General features: G+C 35.4%; 1 protein-coding gene across 1 annotated transcript in view; it reads right to left on the bottom strand.

Moving 5' to 3' along the window:
* LRBA (LPS responsive beige-like anchor protein) overlaps positions 1-17368 on the bottom strand; it is an 854371-nt gene that overhangs the window by 57104 nt on the left and 779899 nt on the right. Inside the window, exon 48 of the mRNA XM_056803808.1 lies at positions 3791-3918. Coding sequence (XP_056659786.1) covers positions 3791-3918 — 128 coding nt within the window. The remainder of the gene's footprint in view (positions 1-3790; positions 3919-17368) is intronic.

Raw genomic sequence — 17368 nt, forward strand, 5'->3', positions numbered from 1 at the left:
GTTAGAGTTTCTCCAAAGTATCATTTCTTTATTCAATACACTTTACTGGCTCTCTATTACATCTAGGATTAATATGGTCTCCTCTGACATTTAAACCCCTTTCCATCCTAGTCTCTCCCTATCTTTTCAGTTTTCTTAAACATTTCATTAACCTACAGTCTACAATCCAATCAATACTGACCTACCTGCTATTTCCTCACACATGAAGCTCCATCTCTTTGCACTAATTATTACCCACGCCTGGAACACTCTCCCTCTTAAAATCCCTGGTTTCCTGTAAGACTCGGCTCAGATGTCATTTTCTGCAGGGGGAAGTCTTTCTAGGTTCCCTCACCAAAGAACCCCACAGTGTTCACCTTAATAGCATGAGGTATGACTGTAACATAACAGGTAACATTTAAAAAGAATTTACTATGCAACAGGCCTGATGCTAATCCTTTTATGGTTATTATCTCAGATCTTCAGAACAACCCTAAGAAGCAGGTGGTTTTATTATCTCCAGTTTACAGATGAAGAAACTGAGGCAAACACAGCTAGTAAATGTTTGCACTCAGGTCTTCTAGACTGTGGACCTGGTCCTCTATCCTCTGTGCTACCTAACTGCTTCAGAATAAGTCATTAATTTATCATAATATTCTTTACAATAGCCTTTATCATGTACCTTAACTATAGATATTTCAAGGTTCTGTCCTGGGCATTCTCTTTTCCCTCTAAATTTTTTCCTCTTGATGACCTTGTCCATTGCCATTAATTTAATTTTACCTCAATAGACTTTGATTTCTATATCTAAATTTCTTTTTTTTTAAACCCTTACTTTCTTAGTAACAACTTTAAGATAGAAAGCCCAGGGCTAGGCAAAGGGGGATTAAGTGACTTGCCTAGGATCACAGAGGTAGGAAGTATCTAAGACCACATTTGAACCCAGGCCCTCACAACTCTAGGCCTGGTATCTATCTACTGTGCCCCCTTGCTACCCCTCACAACTGTATTAGTAACACTAATACTATTTCCTGAGCTCCAATCCCACACTGTCAGCTGTTTATATGATACTTTGAACCAGTTTGGCACAACTCAATTTATCCAAAAAAATGGAATTACGTACCCCACAAATTCCACACCTTTTCCAAACTTCCCTATTCCTGTTGAGGTTACAACCTTCCTTATAGTCATTATCATTCACGACTTCTGAGCCAGTCTCTATTTTTCATTCTTCCTCACCCCTAACAGATTCAGTCTTTTAGATTCATCCTCCACAAATTCTCTCACATCTTTCCCCTTTTCTATATTCATAGAACCTAGAGGTCATAGATCAAGAATACACCATCTTTCCTCTGGACAAATGCAAAAGTCTCCAAACTGGCATCTCTGATTTAAGTTTCTCCCCTCTCCAGTCTATCCAATAGAGTTGCCAAGGAGATCCCCCTTAGGCAAGGATTTGAACACATCACTCCCTTACTAAATAAACTTCAGTGGCTTCCCATTGCTTATAGGATAAAATATAAAATTCTACTCTTTAGCTTTTAGAGTCCTTCACAACTTAACCCCACCCTATTCTTCTGGTCTCATTATTCATTATTCCTATTTCTGAAATCTATGGTCTAGACAAAGTGGCCTTTTCTCTCCCTCACATATGGTACTCTGGCTCCTATCTCCATGCTTTTGGAGTAGCTGTCTCCCATGTCATGAATGCATTCTCTCCTCATCTTTACCTCATAAAATGTCTCATTTCCTTCAAGAGACAGTTCAGTATCACTTTCTGCATACTCTCATGATTCCCCTGCTTATTACACATGCATACACACACACAAACACAGTTGTATGTGCTTGTGCATAATATAATAGACATATTGTTGATTGACTAATCCCAGGCAAGATGGGGGTTTGGAGAAATTAATGGGAATAGTGAAAAAGCCCCAGTGTTGGTAAAAATGTTAGGGCAACCCAAGGAGAACCAGAAGCCATAGGTATATACATGTTGAATGACTATTAAGTGGGAAGGAGAGAGCCTCTTAATTGGTATCCCAACCTTCAGTCCTTCCCTATCTATCCATTCTCCATTGCCAACTGATAATTCTGAAACCTAAGTTTGAGCATGTCACTCTCCTATCCAAAAAGCTCCAATTATATCCTCTGACCTCTAGGATAAATAGAAAGCCTGCTATTATTTGAAGCTCTTCATAATCTAGCTCAGATTTACTTTCCCAGGTTTACTATACAGTTCTCTGTCCTGGCTGACAAGACCATTCATTGTTCCTACTTAAACAACATTCCCCATTCATTTCCACACCTTTTCACAAGTTGTCCTCTTTGCAAGGAATGGGCTCCTTCCTCCTCTCTGCCTCTCAGATTCAAAGCCCAGGTCAATTGTCATCCTCTACAGGAAATCTAGCCTGATCTCTGCCTCCTTCCTATCTCCATTCCATTGCCAGGAACCTTTCACAGTAAATTATCATGTATCAAATTTGTACATATTTTTCATTTACTGTTCTGAGCTCATGTTCTTTCCTCCAACCCAGTAGAGATGATGTGATCTTCTATTATCTTCAGATACAAAAAGATCATCACATCTTTAATACATATTGTGAGACTTCCCAACTGTGTTCAACAAATGTTGTTGATTTTTGGCTAACTTTTCTTTGAAACTTATTTTTATTGATCTTTTTTTTTTCTATATCACCTTCAATTTCATATTTATTCTTCCTCCTACATAGTCAAAGTAATCATCCTTTCCAACAGAGAATAAATAGGGGATGGGGGGAGCAGTTCAACAAAGCAGTAAACTTCTTGAAAACAAGCACTGATTTGGTTTTGTCTTAGTATCTCTAACACCTATCCTTAAGTACCTGGTACACAGGATGCACTTAATAAATGCTTATTTAATAAATAAAATACTAATAAGTGATGGAGGAGAAATCTTAGTTACTAAGGTGGAGATGGATTGCATTAGTCCAGGTGCCAGGAGGGAATACATTCATGACATGGGGGAAAGCTACTCCCTTTTGGAGGCTCATCTATAAAATGATCATGGTTGTAATATCTTTTGGTACCAAGTCATGTTATTATGGTCTCCATTACTAGTCTATGTGGTGTAAGAAAATCTGCCCTCCCATAATGTTCCTAATTTGGAGTTTCATTCCATTCCTGATTAGGAGAAGCTGATTAGGAAAGGAGTTACCTGGGATAGGAGAACTTTCTCCAGAGACTTCTAGGTGTTAAAAGGATATGGGGAAAAAATGAAAGGGGAGTATTCCTTTTCCCCAGTTACTTTGGGGCTCAGAGTATCTTTCAATTATGCTTCATGATAACCTGAGAGTTTTTGTGGCAATAGCAATAGTGTCACGTGGTAAAATATATTTACAAAATCTTCCACTAAAAAAGGTAAGAGAATGGGAAAGACAACCATATTAGCATAATAAAAGTAGAAGTACAGAGAAAAAAACAAGGTACTGCCACATCTTTATTAGGTCATTGAAAGCATTTGGCCCATGGCTAAGAGGTAATTAGTGTGGTCCCATCAGCTTTGCACCTATAGAGCAGTAAAATAATGAAGTTATTAAACTGATAGAAAATTAACTTTTATAAAGTTGAATCTTCGCAATAACCATGGATGAACAAATTAACACACACACAATAGAAATGACAGGTAAGAGAGTCACCAAGTTCTTTGCATTCTATATCAAATGTATATCTGTCGATCACTCCATGTACAATGCAATTTTACTCTAAAGAGTTTAAGCACAGAAGAAGACGGCACAAGTTCAGAGGAGATAGAAAGTAAAGGGCTACTTACCACCTGCATGGCAGAACTTCTGGGAGGATGTGGCTCTATGAGGAGCTGGGAAGGAGTTTGTCCAAAACTTCGGATTTGAGCTTCAACAGCCTGAAAAAGGCACAAGCAATTTTGCATGTTATGAGGTGCTAATTACAGGCAATACAACCATAACTGTCACCTGAAAATGTCAGTTCACACTCTGGCTTGTTTCACACTGAAAACTAACCTCCTGCGTTCACTGATGGCTAAGTACCTGGCACTGGTACTGAGAATGAGGTCATCTTTTAGCATTGTGGATGCTATTTCCATGAGAACTACCAAGCAAACACTACTCATCTTGCTCAGAGATATTAAACAGAAACTAGAGATTATAATGAGAAATAGTCTTTGTTAGCTTCATTTAGTTGTTTTCTTGACTAACTTTTCATTCTTACACTATGCCTGACAACTAAAAGTGAATATTTTATTGCTAAAGATAAAACATGGATTCTATATACCACCTAAAACCTGAAACTTGGGAAAGAGCACCAGTAGATCCTCTGCTATCTTCAGATACAGGAAGATCATTACATATGTTGATGCTTGTATCTTTGATGTATCTTTGATACATATCATGGGACTTTCCAATGTGAAAATGAATGTTTCATTTGTTTACTTATTTTGATGGGCTTTTCTTTAAAACTTATTTCCACAGATCTTTTTCTATTTCCCCTTCATTTTCAAGTTTTTTTCTTCTGCTTCCCATACTTACAATAGACATCCCTTTCAACAGAGAATAAAAGAGAAGAGGGAAAAAACATTTCAGCAAAACTAAACCCATTGACTGCACCTGCTATTACATGTAGAAATGTACATGTACAGATCTTCACTGCAGCAAAGACAAGAAGGAGGGGCATTTTATCAACTGTTTTCCAGGCCCAATCTTGGGCAGTCACTATAATTATACTACATGATTGTAGGGAAATTAAAGGAAATGAGGGGATTAAGGATAGCAAGTGGTCAGCTGTGGGAAGTGGGAATCACATTGACTCCATCTCATGACTCAATTCTAGAGCTAGCTCAGGTCCTTTTCTATTCAGTTATGGGCCTAGTGCAAAACCTGGCTTGTGAGAAAGGTATATCCAACTGTAGGAACTGAGAGAAAACCTTACTGCCTTGTTTGAACCTAGTCCTGTGTAGATGGGAAATTGGAGCACCTATACCTGCTGTTTAGAGACCCTTAACCAAGGACCTTGGCTATATTGACTAGAAACAGTCAGATTCACAGGCATTACTGAACATCTCAAGCAACCTATATCTCAAAACTAGCCCCATACTGATCAATCAGTTATTGTTTCCCTGTTCCTTTGATTATTTAGATTGACACTTTGACATCTCCTTTTCTGAATTCAACGAACTGCATCTGTTCACTCTTCCCTTCTCAACTTGGAAAGTTCCTAATCTTTCATCCAATAAGAAATCAGAATACTTAATGTTTCCTTTTACTATTTTTAATGTATAAAAATATATTTCCCCCTGTATTCATGTTTCAGTTCTAAACTGAGGAAGGGTCTTGGTCCTGATTTATTAGGCAACTAGTATGCATCACTTAATAAAAGTTATGAAATTTTTCTTTCCACAGTCATTTCATCTTTTGCACATTACAGTATTCTGGTACATTTTTGTTTTCCCTTCCATTGTAGTTAAGGTATATATTCTTGTTTTGGATATGTTTATTTTACTGTGCATTAGCTCACAAATTTTACAGGGTTTCTCTGAATTCTTTGACCACCTTAGGGGCAGATGGCTAGCAATAGGATTCTGATCTAAGGGTATAGATGTTTTATCTTTTGTGATCACTTTTATCCCTTGTTTGGTTGATAATTTCCCCCAATCATAACTATAAAAGGTATTTTTATGATGTAACCTTTCATATTCTTCTCATGACATATGTGTAAAGTATCAGTCTAAATCTAATTTCTGCTTAGAATTGCATCTGACCTACTAATTGATTCTTGATAAAGAACCCTGAACCTTATTATCTTCTTCCTTGCTGAATGCTTAGTTAGGATTGCGGAACCCTTAGGATTTCTAGGCTTTCTATCTAGCCTAAAGCTAAACTTTCTTTTATGTGTTGCCTCCTCTGATTAGAGCATGACTTCCATCAGAGTAGGAGCTATCTTACTTTTGATATTTGTATCCCCTAGCACCCAACAAAGTGCTCGGCTTACTTATTTCACTTTTCACTTACTTAACTAAGTAATTCACTTAGCTCCTTACTCTTTGCACTACTCAAGCTTCTGGAATGTACTCATTTCATCTTTGCCTCTGGGAATCCCTAACTTTTTTCAAGATTCACCTTATGATTAAAGTTTTGTTGGTCTACTCTGGTTCCTTTATGTGCATGGTCATCTTGATATTGTTTTATAAGTGGCTATTCTGCCAACTTGCAAATTGTATCCCCCAAAGACAGTTTCTTTTTTTTTTTCTGTCTGTTTCTAAAAGCAACCCTATGAGCCTATTCTCCTAATTCTAGTTTGAGTGCTTGTCAGTATGCCTCCTTTTCATTATCAGCCAGTAGACACAACTGTCCTTCATCAAGGGCACTGAATATGTCTGCATGGTAAGAACAGGAACTACAAAATATTCCCAACAGAAATCTTAGGCAAATGTTTCCACAAATTCACATAAGGTCCATGGGAATAATTGGGATCAAACTGTAGAGGAAAAGGATAGTAAGATAACATAAAGGATACTCATATGGTAAAGGCAATTTACAAGTTCTGGTATTATAGGATCTAGAAATAATTTTTCTTTCTGAAGAGTCTTTATGAAATTTGCCTTGGTTATGATGTTTGCCAGGAAGGTTATTCAGCTGACTTCTCAGGGTCTGCTCCTCTCTCTATAACTCATCTATGCTATTAAGCATCACATTCCTTGAAACTAATTTCTCCCTTGGGTGAATGCCTTTCTGTATCCTTGTCTTACTGCAGTGTGTATCTCTGCTCCCTATTATCTCTTATTGGTCTAAAATGTAAAGTCTCTTATTGGTCTAGAATTGCCCCTTCAAAAAACCATATGGTTGAAATGGGAGGAGGTAGAAGAACAGGGGAAAATTTCCTCTGTCCTCACCAGGGTGCCTCCACAGGCAGTTCCTGGCTTACAATGTCTTCAACTTTAAAACTCTGAAATTAATTTAGGGCTTAACTATTTAAAGCTCTCAGAGGTATGGTTAATTTGTTTCCTAAACCAATAGGTTGTTCCCTTTCTGACTCAAAGACTCATAAAGGACATAGACACCATACCTATAGTCTATTTAATACCTCATTAACATCTTTAATACATTCTGGGACTTCTGTACTATATCATCTGAAATAGTGCTGGGGAACCCCCTCTCTTAAATGCTCATGTTGTCTCCCTCAACTGATTATAGCTCAAAGTAAAAAGATATAAAAGTCCCACCCTATTTTTGAAAGTAAATAAAGTTACCTAAATTGGCTGGATCCAAAGAACAGTTATTAATTATTTGATTTAAACTTGGAAGGGAGTCTCTAGTGAAGTGTTCTAAGGATCTGAGCTCATACCTGTGCTAGTTAATATTTTCATCAATAATTTCAATAAAGGCATAAATGGCATGCTTATTTAAAAGCTGGGCAGGATAGCTAAAATTTTGGATGCTAGAGCCAGGAACAAAGAAAGCTTAAGTTAGAATGATGGGTCAAAACCAAGGAAGAACTTTAATAAGAAAAAACATAAAGAATTGCTTTTAGATTGAAAAAAATCAACTTCTCAACTAAGATCAGGGATGTATTGCTAGACTACAGTATATCTATAAGAGATCTGGGGATTTCAAGTGAATGTTGATTAAAAATATTGTAGGTGCTCCCTACTCAGATACTCCATTGGTGACATATACATTCAACTCAATTTTAATTGAACAAATATTTATTAAATCCCTGCTACTAGACATATATAGACATGTATTCTATGGGTTGGTGGTGTCTTAGATCTTCTCCCTGTGTAATATCTCATTCAGTGGTCGGAATAGCTCCCATGAGTTCAGTTGTCATCTACCTGAAGATGATTTCCAGATACATATAAACCAATTCTATTTAACCTCTTTCTTGAGATCCAGGCTTAAACCACCAACTGTCCCTTTAATATTCAAACTGAATGAATTACAGATATCTTAAACTCAACATGTCCAAAACTGAACTCACCCCGCCCCTCAAATGCTCCCCTCTTCAAAACTTCCCTGTTATTATCTAGGGCACCACTATCCTCTCAAATACCCAGGCTAGAAATCTTGGTGTCATCCTCAGCATATTTTTTAATATTCATGTTATATATCCAACTTGTTTTTAAAGTTGTCATTTGTACCTTCACAACATTTCTTGTCTATATCTTTCTCTTCACATATACAGCTGCCACTCAAGTACAGACTCTGATCACTTCAAACCTGAACTAAGGCAAGCAGCCTTCTGGATGATTTCCTTGATTTCTTTGCTTAAACTACTCCAAATACCAGAGTGATTGTCCTGAAATACAGATATCTTTCCTGGTTTCCTCTTCTCTTCTTGCTGTCCCTCACACATGACATTCTATCTCCTGACTCCATGCCTTTCCTTTTTTCTTTTCTAAATTACTTTATTTTAAATTACATATAGAAACAATTTTTGACAGTTGTTATCTGAAATTTTGTGATTCAGATTTTCTCCTTCCCTCCCCAAGGCAGTAAACAGTCTGATATAGGTTATACTAGTACTATCATGCAATACTTACTTCCATATTCCTCATGAAAAAAGATACATATCACACATATAAGTAAAAAACTAATGAAGGAAATAAAGTGGAAAATTGCATGCTTTTATCTGCAATCAGACTTTAGCAGTTCCTTTTTTGGCTATGAACAGCACTTTTCATCATGAGTCTTTTGGGGTTATCTTGGAACCTTGCTGTGCTGATGATAGTTTAGTACTTCACCACTGATCATCATAAAATACTTCTGTTACTGTTCTCTTGGTTCTGCTCACTTCACTTTCCATCAATTCATATGTATATTTTTCTAAACTCATCCTATTTGTCATTTCTCATGGCACAATAATATTCCATTACCACCATATACCACAACTTGTTCAGTCATTTCACAGTCTATGGACAGCCTTTCAGTATCCAATTCTTTGCAACTACAAAAAGAACTGCTGTAAATATTTTTATATGAGTAGGTCCCTTTCCCCATCTTTAATCTCTTTGGGATATAGATCCAGTAGTTGTATGCTTACATCGAAAGGTATATATAGTTTTATGGCCCTGTGATTCCATATTGCTTTCCAGAATAATTGTATCAGTTCACAGTTCCATCACTAGTATATTAGTGTATCAATTTTCCCATATCCTCTCCAATATTTGTCATTTTCTTTTTTGGCCATCCAAGGGTTTTTCAATGCTTGAATGCTGCTCTCCTTACCTATGTCTCCTGGCTTCCTTAAGGGCTCTGTCCAAATATACTTTCTATAGAAGACCTTTCTCATTCTTGCTCAATGCTGGCACCTTCCCTCAGATCATCTTTCTTTTCTACAGATCTTACATGTATGAAGCTATTTGCATTTTACTTTCTCCATTAGAATGTAAGTTTTTTGAAAGCTTGACTTTACCTATTTTGTGTCCTCATGTTTAGCATATTTCTTGGCATACAGGAGATTTTTTTTTAAAAACCCCTACCTTCCAGGCAAAAGAGTGTTAAGGGCTAGGCAATGGGGGTCAAGTAACTTGCCCAGGGCCACCCAGCTGGGAAGTATCTGAGGCCCGATTTGAACCTAGGACCTCTCCTCTCTAGGCCTGGCTCTCAATCCACTGAGCTACCCAGTTGCCCCAGGAAACTTTTTTAAACAAGAGAGTGATGATAAAGCCAATGTCTTAGGAATATTAGGACATAGAATGGATTGAAATGCAGAGAAATTGGAGAAGGGGAGATTGTAATTATAGTAATTGTAATTGGGGAACTATTATAATTATTATGGTGTAAAATAAGGGTCCAAGGTGATTACTTAAATATGAGTTTATATAATCACCACACAAATTATATATCTAAATATACGCATGGGTTGTATGTTTAGATATCTGCATATATATACATGTATGGCACTTTGAAAACCTTAAGGGACTACATAAATGCTGCTTTTAGTAGTGTTATTAATAAATGTTTAGTGATTATTAGTTATGACAGAAATGAAGGTCTGATGCAAAGATATAACATGTACATTGACAATTAAATTCAAAGTACATATAAAGTAAATTAAAAAGGGAAAGAACAAAAGCAAGTAAGAGAATTAACAAGGATTTTCCAGGGCAGGTGTCCTATCAACTGCACTTTGAAGGATGTTTGCAATTCTAACACAGATGTGAGGAATGAGTGCACTGCAGACAAAGGGAAGCCAGTTGTGCATAGGCATGAAGGAGATAAAGGAAATGCCCTCTTTGGCGAACAGAGGATGGGCTAGCTGGATTAGAATAGGACTGGGATTGCTACTCTGTGAATCCCGGCAAAAGGTAATAAAGGGTTGCATGTGCCTAGAGACAGTGAATAGAGAGAAGGGGACAGTCTCCAGAGAAGCCGAGTATACAGAACCAACAAGATTCAACTCAATGACTATTTGTCAGGTGGGTGGTGGAGAGGATTTTTGTTCTGTTGGGAATTAGACAATAGGGTCTCTGAGATCCTTTCCAATTATCACAGTATGTGATGTTAATGTTGCAAACCCTACAAGGAAATTGCAGCAAAAAGGTAAGATTCTGTTATCCAACAAATATTTAATGAGCATTTACCCTAAGGGAGCAATACCTATTAGCAAGGTGGAAAAATTGAAAATTTTTGAGCAATGACATGACTGTGAGAGAGGCAGAAGTTTAGAAGCATTAATCAATATACACAGAAATAAGCTAGGGATAATAACATGGGATTCTACTAAGCATAATGTATAAATTAATAATCTTCTTGCCTTTGAGAGGCTTAGATTCTAATTGGATAAAAAGGGTACATGTGTGTGCATATGTATATGCATGCATGTATGTGTGTGTGTGTGTGTGTATTTTGCAAATGTTTATCTTAATATATGGGTCAAATATATGGTAAAGAAAACATCAAGTCAATCAAGTCAAATCCTGAAAAATAAAGTCAGCACTTACTATGTGACAGGCACAGTGGTAAGGAGCTAAAATATAAATACAAGCAAAAAGATAGTCCCCATGCCAAAGGAGTTTGACATTCTGATAGAGGAAGATGACACATATAAGGGAGCTGAAAGGGAGCTTTGGGATGTGGTAGGGAAAGTTCAATATAATAAGGAAAGTTCAATAAGGGAGGAAGAAGAAAGAAAACATAGCTGGTCAGGGCTTCCTCTTTAAAAATAGAAGCTGTGAGAGGGACCAGCCAATCAGAGGGAAAGACAGAAGTGGACAATATTTCTACTGTAAGACCTAGTCCAGGGGTAGAGTAAGCTTCCAGGGTGAAGAGGGTTTTATAGACTGGTAAAAAAGTCTTATGGAGCAAGAGAAGCCACCAATGCAGCCTGGGATGAATTCTGTAGTAATTCAGAGGACTGAATTGTGGATTGGTCAATATTATGCTATAGTAGGTAGGGAAATCTTTAGGGATGAGAAATGGATTTACACTGGCAGATGTTTCAGAGGCCAATGAAAATTAAGAAGAAAAGATACCAAATTTATAGGGTGACCAAAGACCTTTGAGAGTGTAGTTTTAATAGAGGAATAAAGATATGTCAAACTGAAAGATCTTAAAGAATGAATTTGTTATGGAGAAATCAAGCTATCAGGTACAGAACATTAATTCAAGAAGCTGGAAGTTAATGAAAGAAGATAACTTGAATGGTAAATACATAAGTAGTAGGGTGGAATAAAAAGTTTTTTGTTTTGGGGTGTGTGTGTGTGTGTGTGTGTGTGTGTGTGTGTGTGTGTGTGTGTGTGTGTTAGGACAAGGGACTGGTACAAGTTAGAAAACAAGTTGTCAGTAGAATTAAATAGTGTCTAGAAAATTCAGTGAAACATAATTTCAAGAAACAAGGTGACAGACTATAGATAGGACAGATAGCCTGGGAAAGAAGGCCACACCTTACTCTTAGGAAAAAAGAAAGGAACAAAATGGGCAAAGAGATGAGAAATTTTGAGTTCACAAGTACTGGAATTCTATCTTCTCAATGAAATAAGAAGTAGCATTTATTTGAAAATGAATCAAATAGCTGATATAAATAGGAAGTGGGTGACAGAATTAAGGATCTTGGGAGAATGTGAAGATATGAAACAGCTTCTGTGGGAAGTGGACCAAACAGTCAACAAGAGATGAACAAAAGTATTGCCAAGTAACAGTGAGAGCCCAGTTGTAGCTGTATAGCAGGAATATATAATGGGCCAGCTCTACATGGTTTTATGACTTCTCCTGCAAAGCTAATCAACTTGAATAAAAAAAAAAGAGAGAGAAAGTAATGCCTTGCACGTAAGTAGGCATTAATAAATTTTGTTGAATTAAACTGAATTGGCATAGAAGCTATACAGGTTTATAGAAAAAAGTCTAGCATGCCTGTAAGGGAAACACTTAAGTGGGGATTCCAGCTTGGACAGAAAATCAAGTATAGTTGTAATAGGACTAGAAGAATGCAAAAAGCAAGAAGAGTATAATTAATGATTGTTAAATCTCCTGAAGATAAAGTTTAGTGTAGGGGTAGGCAGTGTAGGGATTATAGCCAAAGAACTTCTGGGTAGGAATGACTTAAGATCTCAAAGGTGAATCATAAGTGATAGCAAGGTGTGGCACCAGTCTAGGGTATTTTGAGTTTCTCTAAAGTAGTCATATGATGAAAATCAAAACATAAATTGAAATATAAAATTAACAATTGTATAAATGGAGATTTTGAGCCTTTGGACTTCATCCCCCAGAAGTCCCTTAGTATTTCCCAAAATCCCCTTTTCCTGCGTCCCTGTGTTTTGTGTGATTGTATTTAAGTGACTGTAACTCCTCTTTTTTCCTCTTTTTGGACCTGCGATGGGGCTGAATCTAGGCAGTTCTTTTGCCCTAGTTATTATTTATAAAACTTTTAAAATATAATAGTTATTGAATATTAATTTTAAAACTCACAGAATCCAAGAAATCATTATTAGGAAAAGAATCAGTCACTTTTAAAATCTCTTGATTCATTTAAGATTTCAAATTGGTCCTTCAGATCTTTCAATCTCTGAACTAAATGTTTCATAATCTATTAAAATTTCTTAGAGAATTATTAATAAATGAGTTCTATTAACATAAGAGAATCCTTATTTTTTGTTGCTTCAATCAGTTTTTCAGTCTTCTGAAATTGTGAAAATGATAATTGATAAGGGATGAGAGGATTAAAATTTAAAGTTAGGCTAAAAATTTAATCCCTAAAGATACATGGAGCAAAAAAAGTCATAGAAATAAAGGATAACAGAACTTTTGGGATATAGCCAAAGAAGTAGCTAGCAAATTTATGTTTTTAAACACTTTCATTAACAGGAGATAAAGAAAAGATCAAGGAAAGGGGCATACAACATTAAGAACTAAAAAAAAAAATCAAATTTCAAGTTTCAATTAAACACAAAAATAGAAATTAGAAGCAAAGAAATTATTGAGTTGATATGTAAACCAGGAGCTAACTTTAAAAAACTAATAAAATAACATTAGCTAATCTGATAAAATAAGGAAAATATATAAAAATTAAATTTTTACAATATAATGGGAAAATAAAGGAAATTATATTATGTAACAAAATAAAAAAGAATATATATATATATATATACACACATACATAAACATATAAAATATCCAGATTACTAGAATAAGAAACAGATAGCATAACCCATTCTCAGGAAAATAAATTGAAAAAGTCAAAAAAGGAAATCCCAAAGAGAAATTTAAAAAATGCCATATGGATTGATGATGGAATTCTACCAAAGTCATAAAAAACAATTCCAGTTTTACAAAAATTGTTGTTAAAAAAAAAAAAGGAAAAGGGCTTTTTTCAAACTCCTTTGAGACAAATATATTCCTAATACCCAAATGAGTGAGAAAGCAGAGAACTAAAGTCATTGGTCAATATTTCTAATGAATATTGATACAAGAAGATTGAATAATGTAATAGCAAGTCAACATCATATTTTTAGAAGGTAAGCACTATGAAATAGAGATGACTCTTTGAGTTTACATTTTAGAGGGAGGATATTAATATGTTTACAGATATATCCAAGATATATTCAAAATAAAAACAAAGATATTCCAGTGGGGAAGAAGCCAACACCTGGAGTGAACTGAATAATGATTACATCTATTGTACAAATTTTTCATTGAAATGATATTCCACTTAAACCTTTTAGATGGATTTGTTTGAATCCAAGTTAATTTATTAACTACCTGTGAGATTTAGAGAAAATGACCTATTCTAGCTGTGGCTCACTTTTCTTATACTACAATGATCACCAAGACCCCTTCTGGCTCTAGATACCATGATCCTATGAAACTAGATTAGCCTGGGTAAGGGATGTGTAGTCTGGCAGTAATTTCTATAAACAGATTTTTCTTCCCATTCTTGATTCTTATAACAAATCCTGAGTACAGCACCAGCATTCCAGATGTTGTTATACATAGTAATAAAACAGAATAAGCTATGCAAATCCTTTGTGTTTTCCATGACATGTTGGAAAAACCACATTTGTCTTTTATATACAGTTTCTCAAATATTAATAGCAGAACTTACTAAGAGGTATGTATATTCAAATATTGTGAAGACATTTTTAAAAATCCTACACAGTGCTTTGGTTTATTGTGGCTATTACTACATGACTATATCCTTTTATCATTGTAGAAAGAAACAAAAGTAGTCTTGGTCTACATAGAGTATAGATTTGTGCTACTACCTAACAAAGATAATTTTACTGCTCCTCTAAATAAGCCTTTTAATTTAACTATTAAAATAAGTTTATTTAGTAGTATATTTGGTACCGAACAATGAAGGCTATAAATTTTTATTTTGAAGTAGTTGGGGCAGAAGGGAAAAAAAATAGTTGAACATATGGATGTGGTTAAGGTAAAAACAGATGTTTGTTGCTTTTCTTTGCAGGAACATTCAGAGTTTGAAATTGGGTCTCCCCCTACTCCCACTTCCCATGTTTATGACTAATACTACTATAAAATTAGTTTAGGGAAAGAAAAAATGTTATTATCATATTTACAAGTAGCTTTTAAAAAAAGTGAAGGGGGTGAGAAAGGAATACTCTCTTAAAGCAATTGTTAGCAGTTACTTAACTATATGTAAAACATTTGAAATTGGTATAATTTGAACATTTTGAAAATAAGTATTAGTCAGCAAACTTGACCACCTAGTCACTGAGTTCTGCTAGGCTGGCTTAAGAGTGTGCCTCTTAACATATATATTTAGAAGAGCACATAAAAGGTTCAATCTTGTGTTTGTCACTGTTCCTAATTTATTTTTTCACTATTTAAAAATATTTAAATTAATAGCCTTCAGTGTTTTCTTCTGGACTACTAGTATATAATTATGATTGCCAGTTTTCCCTTTCCCTTAACTCATTTGTAACTTAAATGGCAGAAGAGAACCCTAACCTATTTGACATGTTTCACCTTGACCCTTCCTATTGAGTAATTCAGGGGCTGGCTGATGTAATAGAAGGATCAAGAGAAGGGGAACAGAGGGAATAGGAGTGAGGATTTGGATCTCTCTTTCTTAATCAATTACTCTCTTCCCAACTCTGGGGCCTCTGTTAAAATTTAGTTTTGATAACAGTGATCAAAAATCCCCATTCTGATCAGATAACTACTAAATGGTTATATGTTCAGATTTGTATTTAAATTCCTAGAGAATAAAATCCCAGATAACATTCACCACTGAGGCCAAAACAACCATTCAGATGCCTGCTCTCCAACCACCTACCTGCCCTGGGGACACTGTATTCTCCTTGGCAAAGTAAAAAAACAAAACAACAGTTTTAAATGCTCAGTGCCATAAATGCAATATTTCTAAAATAACACCCTGAACTTAATACATACATATACAATTGTTAGCTTAGGAAATACTATGTTTAAACTTTTAATTTTAGGAGTACAAATATTCAAGATAACATAGCTTGAGAATGTTTGAAAATATAATTGAAAACCATAAAAAAATAACCTTTCCAGAAAATTTAATGGATGTTCTGGCATATGAAACATGAAAAATGATCGTTAAAATTTGCAAAGGACAGAAAACAATCCTGTCCCTGGTCCTAGCACATAGGAAAGTATATAACAAAGGGACCCAGGAGGGTGATGGAAAAGGAACTAAACTGAGATAGTATGGCTCAGTGGATACTAGATGAGAAAGGGTGATACTGAATGTCTGTCAATAAGGAGTTAATATGCCTTTTTTCTTATATCAATGAAATAAAAAATACATTAAAAATAGAATGAACTGGTTCTGTTTAAATATTCACTTTTAATTCCTCATTTTGTATTATTTAATAATAATGATGATAAGAAAAAACTAAACAGAGGCAACTGACAGGTTATGGTAAGGGTATTGTAAAAATTAAAATTAAATCTCAATAATAATAAAATATTATATTTTAAGAGATTTATTAATGGTCATTAGAAATCAAAGAATAAACAGGATACAAAATAAAGACCACATGCCCATGGCTGATCAGCCAGTTCAAACACCCACCTTACCATCACCAAGCTCGGGACAGCAAGTAAAGAGGCAGGACCCTCCACATCCCCTCCTAATATCCCCTGTCTACAGGAAGTATGTAATGACAGGAAGTCGGTGTGCTCCGGGAAATGGAGTTCTTTTTTAGGGTAACAGATTTTCAATTATACAGTACAAATCAAAAATCATTAGGTTCATATTCATTAATAACTGTTTTAAAGTATTTGGACTGATACTATAACAAATCTAAACAGAAATATATTTACCTCTAAGAGAATAAAAAGTATAAAAAATCCTGCAACTAAGGAGAATTATCTAGAAGCAAATATATGATGGTGTCAGAGAGTAATTATTTAAAAAGCTATTATTTTTTAGAGAGGAAAGCATAATAAAAAAATATACAAGTAAATTGATGGGGAAAACTAGAATATAGTTCAGAAGAAACTAGGCTTAGATTTATTAGTCTCTTTACTACCTTCATTCCCTAAATTCAATCTGTTGCCAAAGCCTGTCAATTTCATTTTTGCAATATCTCTCCTCTCCTCTTCTCTCCTTCAACATTGCCACCACTCCATTACAAGTCCTTATGCTATGCATGGACTATGGTTTTGTTTGCCTTTATTCCAATATAATCATTCCAATATAATCTCTTGTTCAGTCATCGAAGTGATTTTTCCAAAGGGCAGGTCAGATGATATCCCTCTCCTCCTCAATAAACTCCATTGGCTACCTCTTGCTTCTAGGATCAAATCCAAAATTCTGTCTGGCATTCAGAGTCCTTTACTAACCTAGGCCCTTCCCATCTTTCTGTCCTCTTACCCCTTCCTCCTCAACATGGACTCTGATCTAGTGACACTGGCCTCCTGGTCATTTCATAAACAAGATATTC

The sequence above is a fragment of the Monodelphis domestica genome, chromosome 6 (assembly GCF_027887165.1).
Source record: "Monodelphis domestica isolate mMonDom1 chromosome 6, mMonDom1.pri, whole genome shotgun sequence".
NCBI classification, from domain to species: Eukaryota; Metazoa; Chordata; class Mammalia; order Didelphimorphia; family Didelphidae; genus Monodelphis; species Monodelphis domestica.